Source organism: Cryptomeria japonica, chromosome 6 (genome assembly GCF_030272615.1).
Source record: "Cryptomeria japonica chromosome 6, Sugi_1.0, whole genome shotgun sequence".
Classification (NCBI taxonomy): domain Eukaryota; kingdom Viridiplantae; phylum Streptophyta; class Pinopsida; order Cupressales; family Cupressaceae; genus Cryptomeria; species Cryptomeria japonica.
In genome coordinates, this window is record NC_081410.1 from 610,221,646 (window position 1) to 610,244,134 (window position 22,489).

Below are 22,489 nucleotides of genomic sequence, written 5' to 3' on the forward strand. Positions count from 1 at the left end.
CTCTCCCACTACTTTTCTTTATCATTCTTTCCAAAATCAACATCTTTGTGACTTTTCTCCTCCTTAGATATATAAATTGCATCCTTTCTACCCAAAATTTGGTCATTTAGGGATTTTAGTATTGCTTATTTTCTTCTGAACAAGTTCATCCTAGAAATTAACTAGAAATTTAATATTCAAACTAGAAGGAGACAAACTCACATCCCCACTAATCTACATTTCCAAACTTGATCCACTTTATTTATTCATTTCCCTTCTAGCTTAGGGTTGGTTTTTGTCAAAAGGAGGGCTATTTAAAGTGACTCTAATATTAAGTGATTTTTAGCTTCAACACCTTAGCTAGAGTTGCCTTGCTACTAGAATCCTTTAAGTTTTATATTTGGTGTTAAGGACGGACTAAACACATACAAGGTCTTGATTAACCCTTGATATAGTGTAGGCTAAGAATCATCTTCAATACACTTATAAATAATAAAGTAAATAATATGGCAAAGTAATCAATTTACCATCTGATAAAGATATTTTAGGATAGGAAAATGGTAGTCATGGACAATTTTGAACCTACCTTCCAAAGTGAGGTACTTCATGATATGTAGACTTTCTATCAACCACGGTGCAATAAAATCTTCCTACCTACAACCATTTTGATACTTCTTCACTTCAAGACAAGCATTTATGAAACCTTGTTAAATCATTTTCTTGCTATTTTCCACCTTAACTCCTTTACTGATAATGCATGTCACCATCACTATAAGCTCATTTGTAACTATAAATTTAACCCTAACCACCAAGATCTCACCTTTTGTCCATGAATTAACAAACTTGGAATTTAGGGTATCATTCTAACCACACAAGTAAAAAAAAAAATGAGTAGAAGCACTTTTCTTAAACCTTTTTTTAAAGATCAACATTTTGATTCAATGCCTCACAAGACATAGGCTCAATTCTCATCCTTGGGTCACCCATTCTCACTTTTAGATATAAAACTATATATTTTGAATTACTTGTGTGGGTGGTTTTAATAATTTCTAATAGCTAAGTTGGATCCATGAAAACTATTCATGTCTAATAGATGAATTATGGGAAAGACATCACCACTTGTCTTGTGAATTTTGTATGCCTACTTGAGAGGAGTAACAAAGAATGGCTAATGAAGAGTGGGCATTGGCTTATAGTACTTACAAAGTACTATTGAGAGGTGCAAACCTAAAAAAATCTAGATTCTAGGCCAATTGCTAGGAGTTACGATTGCAATGGCTATTGCAAAAAAAATGGAGAGAGGAAAGAGAGATAAAATGGAAGCAACTCTCTTCATCCTTCCTTTCTTTCCCCAAGACTTGCCAAAGTGAAATTATTTGAGATGGTCATGTTAGAAATACATGTCTTACTTGTCATTGATGTCAAACCTGGTGATTTGGATTGGTTTGGATATGATGCAAAATAGTAGAATATAGGTATGTACGTATGATGCAGAACAGTTGAAGATGGGTATGTATGATGCAGAATAGTGGAACGTGGGTATGTATGATGTAGATGGAAGATCCTATTTGTTGCTGATGTATTGCAAATATGTTTATTTCTCCAGAAATATGTATTGTCAATATGAGGATATGTTTGGTGTTGATTATGGCAATTGGTATCGTGTTCCAGTTGTTCATGCAGTTTGACAGTATTCAAGTAGCTTATTTCAAAGGTCCAGACCTTCACATTTAAATGTCTTGATACAAATACGGTAGTGCAATTTTGATATGCATATTGTCAGCATTTGATATTGTTGTATTCATGGCTTTGGTTGTCCAGAATTTGTGCTCTGGATGTTGTGTTCCAAAAATGTATTCAGTTATGTAGTGTTGAGCAGCTCGATGTGCTCCGATTTCCTCTGGTTTCTTGATTTATGATATTAATATTTTGATGATTTGTTGCTCATCTCTTTAAACTTGTAATGTTGAGTTGGATCATGTTTTTTTTACTCCGGTAGCGTGATATTATGGAGATTCGAGGATATGTTCTTTCTAGGTCAGGTTGATCTTAAAGGACAAATCTAGTGCAATATTATTTTAGAGCAGGAAGATAGCGAAGTAATTTGCAGAGTTTCTTAACTGGATCTATAGAAAATACTTGGTGTGTTTTTTGAGCTTAACAGGAACTGATCCCATGCATATGTAGATGCAATTTTTCTCAGTTCACTTCTTTATTTTCTAGAAGTGAGCCTTTATGGCAGTGATCCCTCCAACAATGAGCCTCTTTTGTAATCCCATATAAGTAGTTATATTATCTTGAGAGTTAACCCTCTCTGCGGTTTTTCCCATTTGGGTTTTTCACTTATAAAAATCTTGTGTCTCTCTTATGATTTTGTGTATGTTGTGCATTTCTATTGCATACTTAATTTCATGATATGGATATCTAAGATTAAATTGAGTTTCTGATTATGAGAGTGTTTTATTTTGGGAATACTAATTCACCCCCCTCTCTCAATATTATGGTACGTTCAATAGGTCAAAAGAGCTTTATCAACTATATGTGATGGGACACCTTCCATTTATCTTCCTCCTTTTGAGGGAGTGTAGAATAAAATTGAAGGTATGTTTAAGGGGATGAAGGTGAGGTTTGTATTGGAAGACAACAATGTATTTCTTGGATTGTATCGCTACTTCACTAGGACTAGCAGTTGGATCCCCAACATCTATATGCAAGTAAAAATGACCCCATTTCTAGATCCTTAATCTAGGAGAAATATAAAAACCTCAATTTATTATTTATGGATTATAATATAACACTACCAAAGATCTAATTTCAGTTTTGGGAATTATATAATAACTATTAATTTTGAGATTAATTAATAAAATATCAAAAACTAGGTTTAAAAATTTACCAACCAGATTTGTAATGGATACACATATTACATGCAACCCCAATAGAAATAAATAAAGTTGAATGAAATGCCTATGAAAAATATAAGACTATAGAACAAAAGTCAATACCTATTCCAAATATATGTAGCCTAGACTATAGTTCTAGAGCCTTGCCAATGAGAAAACTTTAGATAATCATAATGTAGACACCTAAAATTGTCTTGTCTAATTAAATAAATATTTTTATTTATTTAATTATTTTATCCTAAGTATTCTATTAATTAAATAATTCTTATTTATTTAATTAATTCATTAATCCTCTTCTAAGCCTTTTCCTCATTTCAATAAATATTTTTATTTATTTAAATTATCATTTTCCTAAATTAAATAGATATTTTATTTATTTAATTGATCCCACTTCCTTTATTAATTAAATAAATCTTTATTTATTTAATTAATTCATTGGAGTTTTCTTTCAATGACATGTGTCATTCATCTCTTAATTCTTCTCTTACCTACCCTCTTTATCATTTAATTATTTCCTCTAACTACCCTTTAATCCTAGTCGACCATGTATCTTTGCATCTCTTATTCTTATCCCTCCATTTTCTAAGGCATCTTCTATATAAGAGGACACTCTCCTTCATTATAAACCCTAATCAATCTATCTAACTAATCAATGCATATAAATACTCCAATCAAGCCTTCTTGTGATCAAGTTATCAACCACAATCTGTTATTTGTTGAGCTCTTGTGCACACATAAAATCTGAGAGCAAACATATCAAACAAGATCAATGGAGATTGAAACCCTACTTGACATGTGAATTGTAATATTTCTTTATTTTATTTTTGCATGATCTTAGGTATCTCTATTGTATTGGTGAATGTTTCATTGTAGGACCTAGATTGTTTGTGGTTGGATCTTTATGATTTTACAATAGTTTATCATCGTCACTTTTCATCGTATACACATAACAACTGTAAACCACAATAAATTTTAATGAAAATATATAATATTGATATTATAACCTTCTAGTATTGTATTGCAATTAGTAAAATTGTTAAGTGTTACCATCATATTTTATAATAAAATTATTAAACATTAATAGGCATCATTTCTATTCGATATTGCAATTGAAAGATTATTAGTACTTGTCGGAGGCAATACTATTGCATTCACTTAAGCCTAATTAATTGATTTTTTGCACCAATAAAAAATTATCATTATTTTTGTTTTCAAAATAAATTTAATTTTTATAAAGTTGAGATTTTATATTTTTAAACTAGAAATTTAATTTTTTTGATTGGTAAAATTTATTGTTTTTCTTAACTAGGAAATTGTAGTACATATAAACCCCCATACAACCAAACCACCATCTAGAAAAAACCACCCAGCCAAAACCGGTCTGAGCATAAATAGAGACGTCAAACCCTACCCCACCCTACTGTCAAAAAATGTTTTGATACATCATGCCCCAATGGCGTAAATAGTTTAATAGAAAACAAAAAATATTAATAGAGGCTTCAGTGAAACAAAAAATGTACCAAGAGGTACCATTGATATACCATTGTTTAATCATCCGCAACTGTTTGAGAGCTTGAAGCACCCGCCACCCCACCAGAATCACCAAACGCACCACCCTGTTCAACCTATCTTGCCAGCTCCGCTGAGAGTCATCTAGTGATTGGCCTCCTACTTCTCACCTCATCAACCAACCTCGCCTCCACATCCACTTGTTGGATGATTTCTTCAACCTTCATAATCTGGACATAAACCACCAGACCTTCCCAACCACGCTACACATCTTCCCTGAACCAACCCTTGACCTCCTCTCAGCTATGAAGATAAGAAATTCGAGAGTTCCTCGCCTGCAACTGGGCATTATTTTCTGGAATTCCTTTAGAAAGGTTGAATCCCCAACTCGGAATAGCCAACTCCAATAGCGACTCCAAGTTTAACAAGTAGGCCTGCGCTATGATCATCCTCAATACCTTCTTGACTTCCACACACTCATATCCTAGGTCCAATCACTGAGCCATAATTAGGGAGTAAATATCAGCTCTACATCGATACCTATGACCTATGACCGCCACATCCTCTCCCAACACCAACTGAACCGCTTTCAAGAAAAGTGGGTCATTTTCCAAGAACATTTTCTCCAGCATCCTCCTCGGGACAGGACCCTGAAACGTCGACATCAACTTGGAAGACATCAGAGTAAAATTGGCTTCCATTATGGGCATCCACAGAAAAAAGACACTGCAAAAAACTGTCAAGCTCTGCAAAAAACCCTGTAGCCTTCACCACCAATTCACAGATAGACCTCATTGAATGTGCAATGGTACCAAAAAAGGAAATTAAGTATTTGCACTTCACAACCGCTTCCATCATAGAGAGAATTGCACATTAAATTCTCCTTAACTCAAATGAGACTATAGAATTGGATAAAAATCCGGCTGAAGGATGCACTACATTCTTGGTAGGGTGTCTTAATTCCATCGCATGATGCATTCATGGCAATCTCTCCACCTCATCTCCCCTTTATAAATCTCATGTGCCACTTTTGAGAGCCCGTCAACTATGACATTCCCGCCTCTTTTCACATGGGAAATACAAAAATCTTGGAATGTTTTTAACTTTTCACAAGTTATATGTATAAATTTATTTAGCTTCCAACATGCGGTATCACCTTTGATCAAGGCATTGATCACCACCTGGGAATCCCCTTCCAAGTGGACCTTCAATGCCTTCATATTTACCACCAAGTCAACCGCTAATAACGTCGCTTGAGCCTCCGCCACATTGTTGGTTCCTGTAGACACCCAAAATTGTCATGTCTAATTAAATAAATATTTTATTTATTTAATTATCTAAGCTTAATTCTTCTATTAATTAAATAAATCTTTATTTATTTAATTAATTCATTTATCCTCTTCTAGCCTTATTTCTCATTTAAATAAATACATTTATTTATTTAAATTATCTTTTTCCTAAATTAAATAAATATCTTATTTATTTAATTGATCCCACTTCTTCTATTAATTAAATAAATCTTTATTTATTTAATTAATTCATTAGCCTTTTCTACCCATGACACATGTCATTCATCTCTTAATTCATACACTACCTACCCCTTTCATTATTTTATTATTTCTTTTACCTACCCTCTAATCATAGCCAACCTCCTTTTACACCTCTCAATCTTATCCCTCCATTTCATATAGTGTCTTCTATATAAGGAGATGCTTCCTTCATTATCAAACCCTAATCATCCTAATCATTCTATGCACCCTAATCAATCATTCTAATCATTCATTCTAATCAATCATCTTTTATGCAATTGACTACACTACGATCCTACTTGCAACCATATTCCGTTCTTTGTTGAGCTCTTGTGCATATAAAATCTGAGAGCAAATATATCAAGCAAGATCCATGGAGATAGGAAGAATGGAGATCAAAACCCTATTGGACGTGTGATGGTATAATCTTTGTGATTTCATGTGATTTGCATTGTCTTAGGTAATCTTCATATGTTATGGTGGATCTTTGTTGATTGTTAGGCTAGGATTTTGTGGTTGAATTCATTTAGTCTTTCAATATTGTTATTATTGTTATCCATTTTCACCATATACATTTTGGCACGCCCGGTGGGACATGGATTTTTCTTAGATCTATTTTTTTTGCAGATTTTTCTAACCCTATATTGCTATTTTGTAAAACAATTTGGAGAATAACCTTATGCAGCTAGGGTTTTGGACACAAAATCAAGATCTTGGAGAGATTCGATCATATCTCACAAACGGCTAGGAAATTTTGCACCAAATTTGTTTTGCAAGTTGAAAAATGTATCAGGAGCTCTCAAGCCAAAATTCAGAATTTTTGGAGCACATTATCATTTTCTATGAATTTGTTATTATTTTTCATAAAAAAATTAATTTTGAGAGAAAATGAGAGAATTTTTTGGATTTCCTTACATTTTTGGAAATCTCTCATAATTATACATAGGATATATTCTTTGTGATTTTAATTTTGACGCAAAATATTTCCCTAAAAATTGGATCTTTAAAAATTAGGGTTTTTCTTTATTTTGATCAGATCTCACAAACCGTTTCGAATTTTGACATAAAAGTTTTTGTGTAGGTCACGAAAACAATCAGAAAGATTCAATAAAAATTTCAAATTTTTTGGATCTATTTTGCATTTTGTATGAATTGTTTATGATTTTTTATAAAAATTTAATTTTGAGAGAAAATTAGCGAATTTTTTGGATTTTCTTACATTTTTGGAAATCTCTCAGAATTATACATAGGATCTATTTTTTGTGATTTTTAATTTGATGCAAAATCATTCCTAAAAAATTAGATCTTTGAAAATTAGGGTTTTACATTATTTTACTCATATCTCACAAACTGCTTTGATTTGTTGCAGAAAATATTTTGTGCAAGTTTGGAAGACTATCGAGACTCTCTAGTAAAAATTTCAGATTTTTTGGATCGATTTTACATTTTATATGAATTTTTTATGATTTTTCATAAAAAATTAATTTTTGGAGCAAATTAGCAAATCTTTTGGATTTTCTTACATTTTTGGAAATCTCTTGAAATTTTAGAGGTGGTCTTTTTTTATGATGAGTCAGATCTTTGAATTGGTCAAAAAAATGCATTGTTGAAGGCCCCTATTTCATAAAGTCTTTTGGATCTAAAATTTACCTAACTTGTGTGCTTGCAGGAAGGGGTGATCATTTGAAACAATCCAAACTACTAATAAATATTTGTTCCAGGTCCTTGGCAAGGGTTTTTTGGATTTTTATTATGTGCCTTGTTTTCATAGACTAGCAAACACTTCAATTGGTGCACTAAAATTGAATCATTGTCTTTTGTGTCTTGAGCAATAGGCTCTTTTTGTTTAAACTTTAGAGGGCCTGTCTTCCCGTGTGGTCATTAGGACTACTAGTGAGAAGAGAATGACCCAAGTGGTAGCGAGGAAAACCCACCTCTTCCGAACCACTATAAACAACTGTATTCATGGTGAAAACTATGGATAACGTGTGCTGATTAGTTCATACCGACACTATGTCTCCCCATAAACCCATTTGATCAAATTTATTTGATCATTTGTAGGGCGTAACCCCTACTGGCTGGGAGCCTTCTGTATTTACAGAGCTGAAAGTGCCGCATGTATGGCCACACGAGCGGATGCCCTTACTAGCACCTTTTTGTTTTAGAAGCCCAAATCCTTCTAGTTGTTGGGGTAGGAGGTCAGACCTCTGGTAGCAGCCCACACACATACGGTTCTTAGTAGAGATACAAAGTTCGCCATGGGGAGTTTTCGTGGGGACTGATGCTTGGCTGACCCGAGAAGTGAGTGCCAAGGGTGGAGCCACTGAGGTCAAGCATCTAAGTATCCACTCTGAATAGCGTAGCCTCGGGGGTAAAACCTCATGTGGGATCAACAACTATTGTCTTGGCCAGCCATAAGAATTGTGCTTGACTTATTTTAAACATTCAAAACATTCAAAACCAAACAGCAAAACATTGTGTCTTTTGTGTTTTCAAGTGTATGCAAAACATTTTTACATCAAACAACACACTTTTCTTGGAGAGTCTAAACACTTGCAAACATTGAGTCCTCATCAACATTGTGTCCTCTTGTCACGAAAAATAGTCAAACATTCAGATTTGGTCACAACTTCACAAATTGGAAAAATTTTATAGTCAAGCAAACAAGAACAATCAGTTTCGGAATTCTTGAGCTTCCTAGGTTGTTTCTCCAGGTTTTCATCTAGCATTCAACTTGTCTTTGGGTCTCACAAAATCCATCATTGCTTTACACCTTACATTACATTCACATTTGTCTAAACTTGAGTCAAAAGGTCACTTGCTTGTCCTCATCATACTTTGTCAACACACTACATACAACAACACTTTGCTAAGTGGTCCCTCATCAAGGTTTCTTACCTTTGGGTCTCATTTGGTTTTACTTAGAGTCAAGGTCAACTTACCTCATCAAGAGAAACTATCCTCTCTTTGGAAGTCACACCTACTCTACTACATACATACTTGGTCTTACACTTTGGACATTACAAGTACACTTCAGACTCATTTACATTTCATCCAACTCTTGGTCTTCCATACTCTTTCCATTTTTCATCTAGTCTCACACATCTCGGTCAATACCTAGTTCATGGTTGAAACCCGTCTTCAAAAATCTAGGAGAGAAACTAAAGAGGCTCAAGAGTCCGCAAACATGAGTTCTTATGAGTATGACAATGAGATCTTTTTCAATTCTGATCATACTACATTACCTGACATGGATGTCTATAGAAACATTCCAAATGTTGAGAACATGGACACTATAAACAACAATGCTACACACAATGACAATGTGGACAACTTTTCAGTACATTCAGCAGATGTGGAAGAATCCATTATGAATCCCCATTTCAATCGATTGGTTGAGGAAATAATGAGGAGGGATAGACAATACTTCTTACAAATGATGGCACAAAGTGGAGCCAAGATACCTCATGATTTTGACATGTCTCAAATAATGGAAAATCGACCATTGCAACAACCTCACTCCAATATGGATCAAAGGAGACCTAATAGTGGAGGAAATAGAGGACCACATATGGTACCTGAATCACCATCAGCTTTGCTTCAAAAACCAGAGGTCCCACATACACATGGTCAAGCATATGATACTCACCTTCGTAGACCATTATGGAAGTCTTATGCAGACAAATATGCTCAATCACATACTAATGCTAAGGATCAACCACCAAAACAATTGGATGGTCAAAGGCATTGTAGTACCCCGTTTTGATCGGACTTATTAGTCTATCTTTGTGTTGCAGTCTATTGTTCAGTGACACTTTATTGCTCGTCATTTTTGCAGACGTATTTGATATTATTTCATGTTTATCTGGATATTGGATGCATGAGTTACTTTCAGTATTTCAGTATTGGTGATTTCTAGTATTTCATGGATTATTGCTCGTACTGACATCTTACTTTATCTAGGCGATGTGTCATATATATATGTTGCGTGTTTGCTATTGTATTGGATGCAAGGGGACGATTTTCCTTCACTCGTTTCGATGAGACAGGGAACGTCGCGATTCTCCTTCATCGGTGTGCATGCCGTGTATTCTATATCTATATGCATGTATGTGTGCTTCGGTGATGCAGGATATTGCAGGTACAAGTACCGGGTAGGTACGGGGTATCGTCTCCACCTGGCTTCACAGGTCTGAGCATACCTTATATGTCCGATGGGAGTGGAGGAGATAGCTTTTGACCCTAGTCCTTACCTCAGTCTATTATTGTGAGTGTCGTCAGTCGGTCGTTCATCCCTTTGGTTCGAATTTCGAGTCTTGTTACTTTTCTCGATTTGTGTGCCATAGGGGTTCGGTTAATTATTTAAAGTTTAAGTTGTCATTATTTGTTGGCTTGAGCGATTTATTCCTTATTATGCCTTATGTCTTGAATCAAGCTTAATTGATTAGTTTATTAGATTTTAACTGTTAGTTGCTTATTTGGAAAAGTAATCGTGTTTAGATCCAACGGAAGAAGTAGAATAGATTAGTTAATTGTTTTTAATATATGCAAATAAAGTTAACTCATTGTTTTCCTATTTAGTAGAAAAGTTGATTTAATTGCTATTTATGAAAAATGTAATTTTCAAAAAGAGAGAATTTTTCATTCATTTGTTTTGAGGAATATGAAAAAAAAGAAAAAGAAAAGAAAAGAAAGTCAAATGGGAGCTTTTAATGTTTTTTTTAAATAGAAATATTGCAACCTAGAAAATTAGGTTAAAGAGATTTTTCTTACTAAATCATTTTGGAGGAGATTTTGGGGGTTATGCTTATTTTGGAGGAGGAGAAAGATATTTGAAAAAAAAAAATTGCTTGAAGGGTGGATTTGGGTGTGAACTAGCTGGGATTCCTGCTGAAGCATACCATTCCTACTTGGAAGTCATAGAGGTTGGTTGAATCCTTGCTTATTGCAACAAAAAAATCCTTGCTTTCTTCCCATTTTCTGTTATTTGTTTAAAATCTTGAGTTGTGAATTTTGGGTGTTGGGTGTTTGTTTGTCATGGGTGTGGAAGAAGAATTCTACCAATTTGTTATCAAATTCAAACTTAATTTCTCTCCATGTAGTTTCTTAACTAAATTTGTATTGTTTCATCTTTGCTTGGGCAAGAAATATCTTAGTTTATTTTGCTGTTTGTATTTGGAAATTTGTTGGGTTTTAGTAGTGTTATGCTGGCAAAATTTTGCCAAGCATTCATAAAATACCTCCCTCTGATAATTTCCAGTTTAAAAATGATGGTCATGAGTTAAATTTCCTTGTTCATGCTTGTTGGGAGCAAATAAATTCAATTGGGGTTTGGGGATTAAGTTTATTTCCATTTAATTAAATTTTTAGAGCAAACTGGGCTGATTTGAATGAAATTTTAATGCCCCTGTTTTGTCTCAGAACAATTGTTATTGCTTGTAAAATTGGCAATACCAGTGACTCTTTTAATTGGTTTTTGGTTGAATGTTTGTCAAATTATGGTGGCTGGAAAATTAATTTTTTTTATTTGGTTTTAACAGAGGTTTTACCTCTGTCTCTGTCTTTAAGTTTTTTATTTTTTTAAGTCTCAGTCATTTTTATCAAAAAACAAGTTTAAATTGTTTTTTACACCAAAAAAAAAATTTGATTAAATTGGAAATCAAATGCATTGGGGGCAGTGGCGGGAAGCTGGGCTCGACCCAGCCACGCACCCCCCTTCCCTTTCCTTGCGTTTGCTGCAGTCTACCCAGTTTGGGGTTAGCAGCAAGCACTGCTTTCCCCAGACTGAGGATGCAGCAAGCGCTGCATTCCCCAGTCTGGGAAAAGCAGCCCTGCTGCCGTGGGTGCTTGGGGGCCCCACGTAGTATATTTTAATATTTTTTTTTTTAATATTTTTTTTTTTAGTTTTAAAAAAAAAAAAATGAAAATAATATTATGTTAGTGGTTTTTAATAAATTCAATAAGTGTTATTTTGTGTTTAGTATTAAGTAATAATATATTGTTATTTTAACAATAATAACAATATGTTATTATTTAATATTAAATAATAATAATGTGTTAATTGTAGTCTTTAATGATGTTAAGATTAATTAGTAATTTTTTTTGTTTTAGTGACGAGGATTATTGCTTGGTATCGTGAAAATAAATTAAACGATTTAGAGGTTACTATTAATGTTGGAATTAAGGAAAGTTTAGGTTAAATTTGATATTAGTGTTGTTATCCAAGTATTGAAAAATAATCGTATGATGTTGTATTCGACAAATAGTTGTTATTTGGAATTATTTTATATTAGCCGATATTTACAATTGTTTAATTTGATTTAAATGTTGACTGCTCAAAGAAAGATTGCTTGTGTAGGATCTTACGTTTTAATAATTGCAGTCTAGTTGTTTTAATGTCGTCGCATTATGTTTAAAACTGTCATTATGTTGTCGATGTTTACCCTTGGTCAGGTGTCGATGTTCAAACCTTGAGGAAGTGGGCTATTATGTGTTATGTCCTTAATGGCCAACTCTGGGTTCGTGACTGTGAGTCCTCCACCTGTGTTATGTCTGGATAATTTATGGTTGTTAGTCCACCATAGAGTTCTCATAGATAGTCTTATCCAGTTAGTGACCTAGTCGAGAGAGTGGCTTTCGGGCGGGGGCCGCACCCAAAGTGGATGGCAGGATAACCCCTCGAAAGTCAGCTATTAAGTGATAACCTAATAATTTGTTTAGGGGGTGGGTAGTTATTAAATTAATTAAGATAATGTACCCCGTACATGGTTGAGTGCTTGTATAGGCTCAAGGTGTTTGGGAAGGCCTGGAATGGAAAACCTACCACCTTGTCCTCACGAAAGGATGGTAGGGTCCGCATGATGCTTAGATGGAGCTGGGGGTTCGGGAGAGGTTACCAGGATAACCCATGATGGGGGCCGGGACCTATGGAGACCTACCTAGGGTAACCATGTTAAGCCATGTGATGACACTCTCTCTCTAGGGTCGCTAGTGTTTTGTGAGTCGAGTCACTTGTGTACTGCGGAGTCATGTGTACTGTTGTACTTTTCTTGCTTGCTTGAGGGTCGTCTGCTATCTCCTAGCACGATGGGGTGGTTCCATTATGGGATCACATGGTCGGGTGGTAGTGCCACTTCCCATCGGATATCTTGTTCCTACCTTCACGCGAGGATTGGCTTCGCCAGTGCATCTTGGTTCTTGCTTCGTGTCGCACTTATGTTCTTGATTTTGTACCTTGAGGCCCGTGTGGTCATTGTATCAACAACTTGTAACCTTGTAATTTATTGTTCTATGGAAGCCATGTAATTTATGGAATATTGTAATTTAAGTTCTTGGGATATATATTATTTCAATTATCTTTCCTATTATGTATAAATGAATCTTTGGAAGTATGTATGTTGTAATTCTTTAAGCCTATCTTTTGGGGATCAATTTATGAATATGAGTTATTTAATCGTTATTGACCTTCCTTTATTTAAATGGATGATTGGATTAATATTGTGATGTGGTTTTAATTTGAAGTAATCTTCATTGGTAACCCTTTAGGATGTAATGTTACTCTTCTGCTTATGTTAATTATTGAGCAAAGTTATGATTATTTCCTTTAATCTTTAAAAAAAAAATTATTGCGCCCTTTTAGTTGCCTTGTTGTGTTGCTATCCTTTAGGGTTCCTGGCAGGGCATTACATTTGGTATCAGAGCCCATGTTTCAACATTGGGTACTCTGGGATTGTAGTGAGCCCATTCAGTTTGACCTTGTGTGTAGATCTTAGTGTTTGGATTTCCCTTGCTTTATCCTTGTCATTGATCTGAACCATTTTTTCTTTTGCAGTTTTGGTCATGGTTAGGAAAGCTAGGGGAGTTGGCCGTGTTGGTGGCCGCAATAGAGGTAGAGGTGGGAGACGGGGCCGAGGTTCAGACCGCCATAGTCCTTCACCACCTCCCGCTCATGTGAGTGTGGAGCAGGATCAGTCAGTGCATCAGGAATTACCGCATGTAGAAGAGCAGGTTCCCGAAAGGGAAGAGCTGAGGCAGATGTTTCAGGAAGTTCTAGCTAGGCTAGGCCCCAGGCCTCAAGGTGAGCAGCCCATCCATGCTCAGGTTGGGGAGTCGTATCAGCATGTTTCAGAGGAGAGAGAGAGAGAGAGGTCTCCTAGGAGGAGATAGGTTCCAGTTGGTCATGATTCAGCTCCCTCGAGTCACATCAAGGATCTTTTGAGGACCAACCCTCCTTTCTTCGATGGTCGAGGCACAGGTTTCGAGGCAGAGACTTGGTTGATTAGTTTGGATAGGTGTTTCGCTATGTTCCCATACAGTAGCAACACCCGAGCGAGATGTGCGATCATGCGTCTCGATGATTTTGCTTCTATATGGTGGAAGTTAGAGGAGGAGAAGATTGGCTTGAATATCAATACTGTTTCTTGGGAGATCTTCTTAGAGAGGTTCAGAGCACGGTTTCTCTCACCGCAGTGGAGACATACTCGGGCAGATGAGTTCTATTCATTGCGGCAGTTTGGTATGTCAGTTGACCAGTTCGAGCATAGATTCTATGAGCTGAAGCAGTATGCCGGGATTGGCAACGATGAGACTATGCTCGTACAACATTTCTTGAGAGGTCTTAACGACCGCATTAGTGGAGGGGTTAGAGTTTTTGAGCCAGTTTCAGTGGAGGCAGCGGTGGCGAAAGCCAGATTGGTTGAGCAGAACCTCATCTGTGCGCATGGTGGACAGGCAGGAGTTCAGATAGGGAGTGTTCCTTCCAGTGGGAACAGAGCTCGTGGGAATCAGTCCTAGTCAGCGGCACCATTCAGGACTCCTCAGGCACCCGCTAAGGGTGGACAGCAACAGCAGCAGCAGCAGCCGCAATAGCAACCACAGCAGCAGAAACCGAAACAGTCTCAGGGCCAGCAGGGTGGCAACCCTCCTCATAGAAGAAATAGGAACTGGCGGAGGAGCAAACAGGGTTTTCCAGGACAGTCTTCTCAGAGTGCATCACAGGCCCCTAGTAGGGGAAGCTTTCAGCAGTCCAGTGGGCCGACTGGAGGTAGAGGACCAGGTAGAGGAGCTTGCTACTCTTGTGGGCAGTATGGTCATATAGCCGTGCAGTGTCCTCAGCGTATCCACCAGACAGGGAATCAGGGGCCAGTTGCATCAGAGCCTACAGTAGGGGATGCTGGTAGGTCCCACAGAGTGTTTGCAGCGGTTGATAACCACTAGGCTGAGCATCAGGGGACAGTTATTGAGGTCGCAGGTGTGTTGTGTGGTATCCCTATCTCAGTGCTTTTTGACTCTGGTGCATCGGATTCTTTTATTTCTTCGTCCATTGTGGAGCGGTGTGGACTCATGTCTGCTAAGCAGGTGGATAGGTGGCAGGTAGAGTTGGCTACTGGGGTGCACGTGGTCGTAGATGCCTTTGTTCCTAGTTGTGAGTTGGATCTAGGTCCCTTTGTGACTTCTGTTGACCTTCGTGTCATTCCTTTGGGATCCTATGGAGTAGTGTTGGGGATGGATTGGTTATCATCTCACAGTGCTCATGTGGACTGTCGTCAGAAGACAGTAGAGTGTTTAGATGACCATGGTAGGAAAGTGGAGATCGTTGGAGTTCAGAGATCGATATCCTTACGTATGATTTCCGCTATGCAACTTAAGCGGTGTATGCGTAGAGGATGTCAGCTTTTTGCAGTAACTCTTGAGGATATGGATGAGGGAGAGAGTCGAGAAATCGCTCTTGATGGTCACCCTATTCTTCGAGAGTTTGTTGATGTGTTTCCTTTGGAGATTCCTGGTATGCCTCCGAAGCGAGACATAGATTTCCGCATTGATTTGGTTCCTAGTGCAGAACCGATTTCAAGAGCTCCATATCGGATGACTACTCAGGAGTTGAGTGAGTTGAAGTTGCAGGTGGAGGAATTGTTGACCAAGGGATTCATTCGTCCTAGTGTCTCTCCTTGGGGTGCGCCTGTTATCTTTGTAAAGAAGAAAGATGGTTCTCTTCGGTTATGCATTGATTACCGACAGCTGAATAAGGTAACCATTCGGAATCGATATCCATTGCCTCGTATTGATGATCTTTTCGATCAGGTGAAGGGAGCCATGGTGTTCTCTAAGATTGATCTAAAATCTGGGTACCATCAGTTGCGCATTCATGATGCAGACATTCATAAGACAGCGTTTCGCACTCGTTATGGTCACTATGAGTTCACAGTAGTACCATTTGGGTTGACAAACGCGCCTTCAGTTTTCATGTGCCTCATGAATGGGGTTTTCCATGCATACCTGGATCATTTTGTCCTTGTGTTCTTGGATGATATATTGATTTATTCTAGATCTATGGAAGAGCATGAGGGTCACCTGCGTCTAGTTTTGCAGTGTTTGAGGGAGAATCAGCTTTATGCCAATTTGGCGAAGTGTGATTTCTTCCAGACTGAGGTGAAATATCTTGGTCATGTGGTTTCAGGAGAGGGTGTATCTGTGGATCCTTCAAAGATCCAAGCCATAGTGGATTGGCCAGTGCCGACCAATGTTTCAGAGGTTCGGAGCTTTATGGGTTTGGCCGGATATTACCGTCGCTTCGTTAAGGATTTTTCCCGTATAGGTCACCCGATTACTTCTCTTCAGAGGAAAGGGAAGAAGTTTGTTTGGTCAGAGCAGTGTGAGTCAGCGTTTCGTGCCTTGAAGGAACTCCTTGTCAGTGCTCCGATTTTGGCAGCCCCTGATCCATCCAGAGAGTTTATGGTATGCACAAATGCCTCTTTAGAAGGTATAGGTGCGGTGCTTATGCATGATGGACATGTGGTTGCCTATGAGTCTCGCAAACTCAAGGACCACGAGTTGAACTATCCAGTTCATGATTTGGAGTTGGCAGCTGTAGTGCATGCGTTGGTTAGGTGGCGTCACTTTCTGTTAGGGCGTCGGTTTGAGCTGCATAGTGATCACCGCAGTTTGCAATATATCTTCACGCAGCAGAACTTGAATGCTCGACAGCGAAGGTGGATGGAATTCCTTTGCGAGTATGATTTTGAGGTTCGATATATTCAGGGGAAGGAGAATGTAGTGGCTGATGCCTTGAGTCGTAGGCGGCATGAAGTTTCAGCATTGTCCCTTGGAGTGGACTTGAGACAGAGAATTCTTGGAGTTCTTCCTCAGGACTCTTGGTATCAGGATGTTAGAGCCGTGTTGGAGTCCGGAAGGCCCTTAGAGGGTAGATTCGCTGGGTATAGTCTTGAGGCGGATGACATTCTATGTCATCTTGGTCGGATCTACGTACCTCCTTTGGAGGGTCTTCGCACTTTGATCATGACTGAGGCCCATCGTGCACCTTATTCGGCACATCCAGGTGTCAAGAAGATGCATGCAGATCTTAGACAAATTTATCATTGGGCTGGTATGAAACGTGACATTGCCGATTTTGTGTCGAAGTGTTTGGAATGTCAACGAGTGAAGGTGGAGCACCAGCACCCAGCAGGGCTTTTACAGCCTAATTTAGTACCGGATTGGAAATGGGACATCATTTCCATGGATTTCATTGTTGGGTTGCCTGTTTCTTCACGTCGTCATGATGCCATCATGGTCATTGTTGACAGGTTGACGAAGGTTGCTCATTTTGTTCCTATCCGAGCTTCCTATACAGCAGCAGTGGTGGCTCGTGTCTTCTTGGAAGATGTGGTGAGATTGCATGGGATTCCGAGGCGGATAATCTCTGATAAAGATCCAGTCTTTACCTCAGCATTGTGGACCTCACTTCAGCATGCTTTGGGAACTCAGTTGAACTTTAGTTCAGCTTATCACCCAGAGACGGATGGTCAGACTGAGCGTGTGAATCAGGTTTTAGAGGACATGCTTCGCATGTATGTTATGGACCAGCAGTCGCATTGGGAGGATTATATTTATCTTGTGGAGTTTGCTTATAACAACGGATATCATAGCTCCATAGGTATGTCTCCCTTTCAGGAATTGTATGGTCGTCCTTGCCGTACTCCGTTGAGTTGGGATCGGTTAGAGGACAGGGTGCTTATAGGCCCGAATATCCTTCGAGAGATGGAGCAGCAGGTAGAGCGAATTCATGAGCATTTGGTAGCTGCACAGGATAGGCAGAAGAAGTATGCAGATGCTCACAGGGTAGATCGTCAGTTTTCTGTTGGCAACCGTGTATTCTTGAGAGTGCGTCCGTGTAAGAGTCCGATCCGTTATGGAAAGGGTTCTAAGTTGGCGCCTCGTTTTGTTGGCCCGTTTGAGATCCTTGAGAGGATAGGACCTGTTGCCTACCGTCTTGCCTTGCCACCGAGTCTATCCCGCATCCACGATGTCTTTCATGTTTCAGTTCTTCGACCTTATCACCCAGATGTGACTCATGTTCTTGATTGGAAAGCTTTGCAGGTCGAGGATGGGCAGCTTTCTTTAGAGCCCGTGCGCATTCTTCAGCGTCGGGATTTGACCCTCAGGGGACGCACCATCGACTAGGTAAGGGTCCTATGGGACCCAAATGATGAGACCTCGGCGACATGGGAGGATGCAGCGAAGATGAGAGAGCTCTATCCTTATCTGTTTTAGGCTTCCAGGAGTAAGCCTAGTTTTGTGGGGGAGAATGTAGTACCCCGTTTTGATCGGACTTATTAGTCTATCTTTGTGTTGCAGTCTACTGTTCAGTGACACTTTATTGCTCGTCATTTTTGCAGACGTATTTGATATTATTTCATGTTTATCTGGATATTGGATGCATGAGTTACTTTTAGTATTTCAGTATTGGTGATTTCTAGTATTTCATGGATTATTGCTCGTACTGACATCTTACTTTATCTAGGCGATGTGTCATATATATATGTTGCGTGTTTGCTATTGTATTGGATGCAAGGGGATGATTTTCCTTCACTCGTTTCGATGAGACAAGGAACGTCGTGATTCTCCTTCATCGGTGTGTGTGCCATGTATTCTATATCTATATGCATGTATGTGTGGTTCGGTGATGCAGGATATTGCAGGTACAAGTACCGGGTAGGTACGGGGTATCGTCTCCACCTGGCTTCACAGGTCTGAGCGTGCCTTATATGTCCGATGGGAGTGGAGGAGATAGCTTTTGACCCTAGTCCTTACCTCAGTCTATTATTGTGAGTGCCGTCAGTCGGTCGTTCATCCCTTTGGTTCGAATTTCGAGTCCTGTTTCTTTTCTCGATTTGCGTGCCATAGGGGTTCGGTTAATTATTTAAAGTTTAAGTTGTCATTATTTTTTGGCTTGAGCGATTTATTCCTTATTATGCCTTATGTCTTGAATCAATCTTAATTGATTAGTTTATTAGATTTTAACTGTTAGTTGCTTATTTGGAAAAGTAATCGTGTTTAGATCCAATGGAAGAAGTAGAATAGATTAGTTAATTGTTTTTAATATATGCAAATAAAGTTAACTCATTGTTTTCCTATTTAGTAGAAAAGTTGATTTAATTGCTATTTATGAAAAATGTAATTTTCAAAAAGAGAGAATTTTTCATTCATTTGTTTTGAGGAATATGAAAAAAAAGAAAAAGAAAAGAAAAGAAAGTCAAATGGGAGATTTTAATGTTTTTTTTAAATAGAAATATTGCAACCTAGAAAATTAGGTTAAAAAGATTTTTCTTACTAAATCATTTTGGAGGAGATTTTGGGGGTTATGCTTATTTTGGAGGAGGAGAAAGATATTTGAAAAAAAAAATTGCTTGACCCCCAAAAGCCACGCACCCCCCTTCCCTTTCCTTGCGTTTGTTGCAGTCTCCCCAGTTTGGGGTTAGCAGCAAGCACTGCTTTCCCCAGACTGAGGATGCAGCAAGCGCTGCATTCCCCAGTCTGGGAAAAGCAGCCCTGCTGCCGTGGGTGCTTGGGGGCCCCACGTAGTATATTTTAATATTGTTTTTTTTTAATATTTTTTTTTTTAGTTTTAAAAAAAAAAACGAAAATAATATTATGTTAGTGGTTTTTAATAAATTCAATAAGCGTTATTTTGTGTTTAGTATTAAGTAATAATATATTGTTATTTTAACAATAATAACAATATGTTATTATTTAATATTAAATAATAATAATGTGTTAATTGTAGTCTTTAATGATGTTAAGATTAATTAGTAATTTTTTTTGTTTTAGTGACGAGGATTATTGCTTGGTATCGTGAAAATAAATTAAACGATTTAGAGGTTAGTATTAATGTTGGAATTAAGGAAAGTTTAGGTTAAATTTGATATTAGTGTTGTTATCCAAGTATTGAAAAATAATCGTATGATGTTGTATTCGACAAATAGTTGTTATTTGGAATTATTTTATATTAGCCGATATTTACAATTGTTTAATTTGATTTAAATGTTGACTGCTCAAAGAAAGATTGCTTGTGTAGGATCTTACGTTTTAATAATTGCAGTCTAGTTGTTTTAATGTCGTCGCATTATGTTTAAAATTGTCATTATGTTGTCGATGTTTACCCTTGGTCAGGTGTCGATGTTCAAACCTTGAGGAAGTGGGCTATTATGTGTTATGTCCTTAATGGCCAACTCTGGGTTCGTGACTGTGAGTCCTCCACCTGTGTTATGTCTGGATAATTTATGGTTGTTAGTCCACCATAGAGTTCTCATAGATAGTCTTATCCAGTTAGTGACCTAGTCGAGAGAGTGGCTTTCGGGCAGGGGCCGCACCCAAAGTGGATGGCAGGATAACCCCTCGAAAGTCAGCTATTAAGTGATAACCTAATAATTTGTTTAGGGGGTGGGTAGTTATTAAATTAATTAAGATAATGTACCCCGTACATGGTTGAGTGCTTGTATAGGCTCAAGGTGTTTGGGAAGGCCTGGAATGGAAAACCTACCACCTTGTCCTCACGAAAGGATGGTAGGGTCCGCATGATGCTTAGATGGAGCTGGGGGTTCGGGAGAGGTTACCAGGATAACCCATGATGGGGGTCGGGACCTATGGAGACCTACCTAGGGTAACCATGTTAAGCCATGTGATGAAACTCTCTCTCTAGGGTCGCTAGTGTTTTGTGAGTCGAGTCACTTGTGTACTGCGGAGTCATGTGTACTGTTGTACTTTTCTTGCTTGCTTGAGGGTCGTCTGCTATCTCCTAGCACGGTGGGGTGGTTCCATTATGGGATCACATGGTCGGGTGGTAGTGCCACTTCCCATCGGATATCTTGTTCCTACCTTCACGCGAGGATTGGCTTCACCGGTGCATCTTGGTTCTTGCTTCGTGTCGCACTTATGTTCTTGATTTTGTACCTTGAGGCCCGTGTGGTCATTGTATCAACAACTTGTAACCTTGTAATTTATTGTTCTATGGAAGCCATGTAATTTATGGAATATTGTAATTTAGGTTCATGGGATATATATTATTTCAATTATCTTTCCTATTATGTATAAATGAATCTTTGGAAGTATGTATGTTGTAATTCTTTAATCGTTATTGACCTTCCTTTATTTAAATGGATGATTGGATTAATATTGTGATGTGGTTTTAATTTGAAGTAATCTTCATTGGTAACCCTTTAGGATGTAATGTTAGTCTTCCGCTTATGTTAATTATTGAGCAAAGTTATGATTATTTCCTTTAATCTTTAAAAAAAAAATTATTGCGCCCTTTTAGTTGCCTTGTTGTGTTGCTATCCTTTAGGGTTCCTGGCGGGGCATTACAGGCATGCTCAAAATTTGGACACAAGGAAACCTCATGTCAAATTTGGGGGCAACACAATGGAACATGACATGCTTGTAGAATATGGTATAAATGCGCAAAATAGATATGGGGTTCCTCAACATGAATCTATACCAAGTGGTCCATATACACAACATCATTACAGACCTCCTCCATATGAACATGTGTATGATCAATATCATCCATATATGCAACATGCACCTCCTCCAATTAGTGCCTCAAGAATGGGGTATGGTCCAAGAAGTCGATCTCCACCTAAGAGCAATTTGGAGCAACAAATCAGGGACTTACAAAAGAAAATGGAGAACATAAATACACCGAAGCCAACATACACAATGAGAGACATATGTCCTTATCCATTTGACAAGAGCATTTCAATGCCTCCTTTTCCTACACACTTTGTGATGCCTAAATTTGATAAGTATAGAGGAAAAGGGGATCCTAAGGCACACATAAGACAATTTTTCACAGCTTGCATTGAGGTAGCAGCAGAAGAGACATATTTGATGAGATTATTCCCACAAAGCTTAGGTGATCAAGCTATGGAATGGTTCTCCCAACTTCCACCTGGAATTAAGTCATGGGGTGACTTAGCAGAGGCATTTATTCAACATTTCTCCTACAACATAGAGACAGACATATCAGTCACTACTTTGTGCAATACTAAGCAAAAAGAGGACGAATCTTTTGCATCATTTTTACAAAGATGGAGAAATCTAGCCAACAGATGCTCTTGTGAAATTCCACAAAAACAAATGGTAGAAATGTTCACCCAAAATGTTAACAAAGAGATTGGTTATGACTTAAGGAAAGCTTGTTTGTCCACCTTCAAGGACGTCATTGAAAAAGGCTTAGCGACAGAAAAGGTCCTAATTGAACAAGGAGTCATTAAAATATTCAAGGAAAACAAAGAT

At 37.9% G+C, this 22,489-nt stretch overlaps 1 protein-coding gene across 1 annotated transcript in view; it reads left to right on the forward strand.

The window, feature by feature from the left end:
* The window catches only part of LOC131037723 (iridoid oxidase-like), a 32,747-nt gene extending 20,966 nt beyond the window's left edge, over positions 1–11,781 (forward strand). The window contains exon 3 of the mRNA XM_059222211.1: positions 11,596–11,781. Within this exon, the coding sequence (XP_059078194.1) occupies positions 11,596–11,781 (186 nt within the window). The remainder of the gene's footprint in view (positions 1–11,595) is intronic.
* The last annotated feature ends 10,708 nt before the right edge of the window (positions 11,782–22,489 follow it).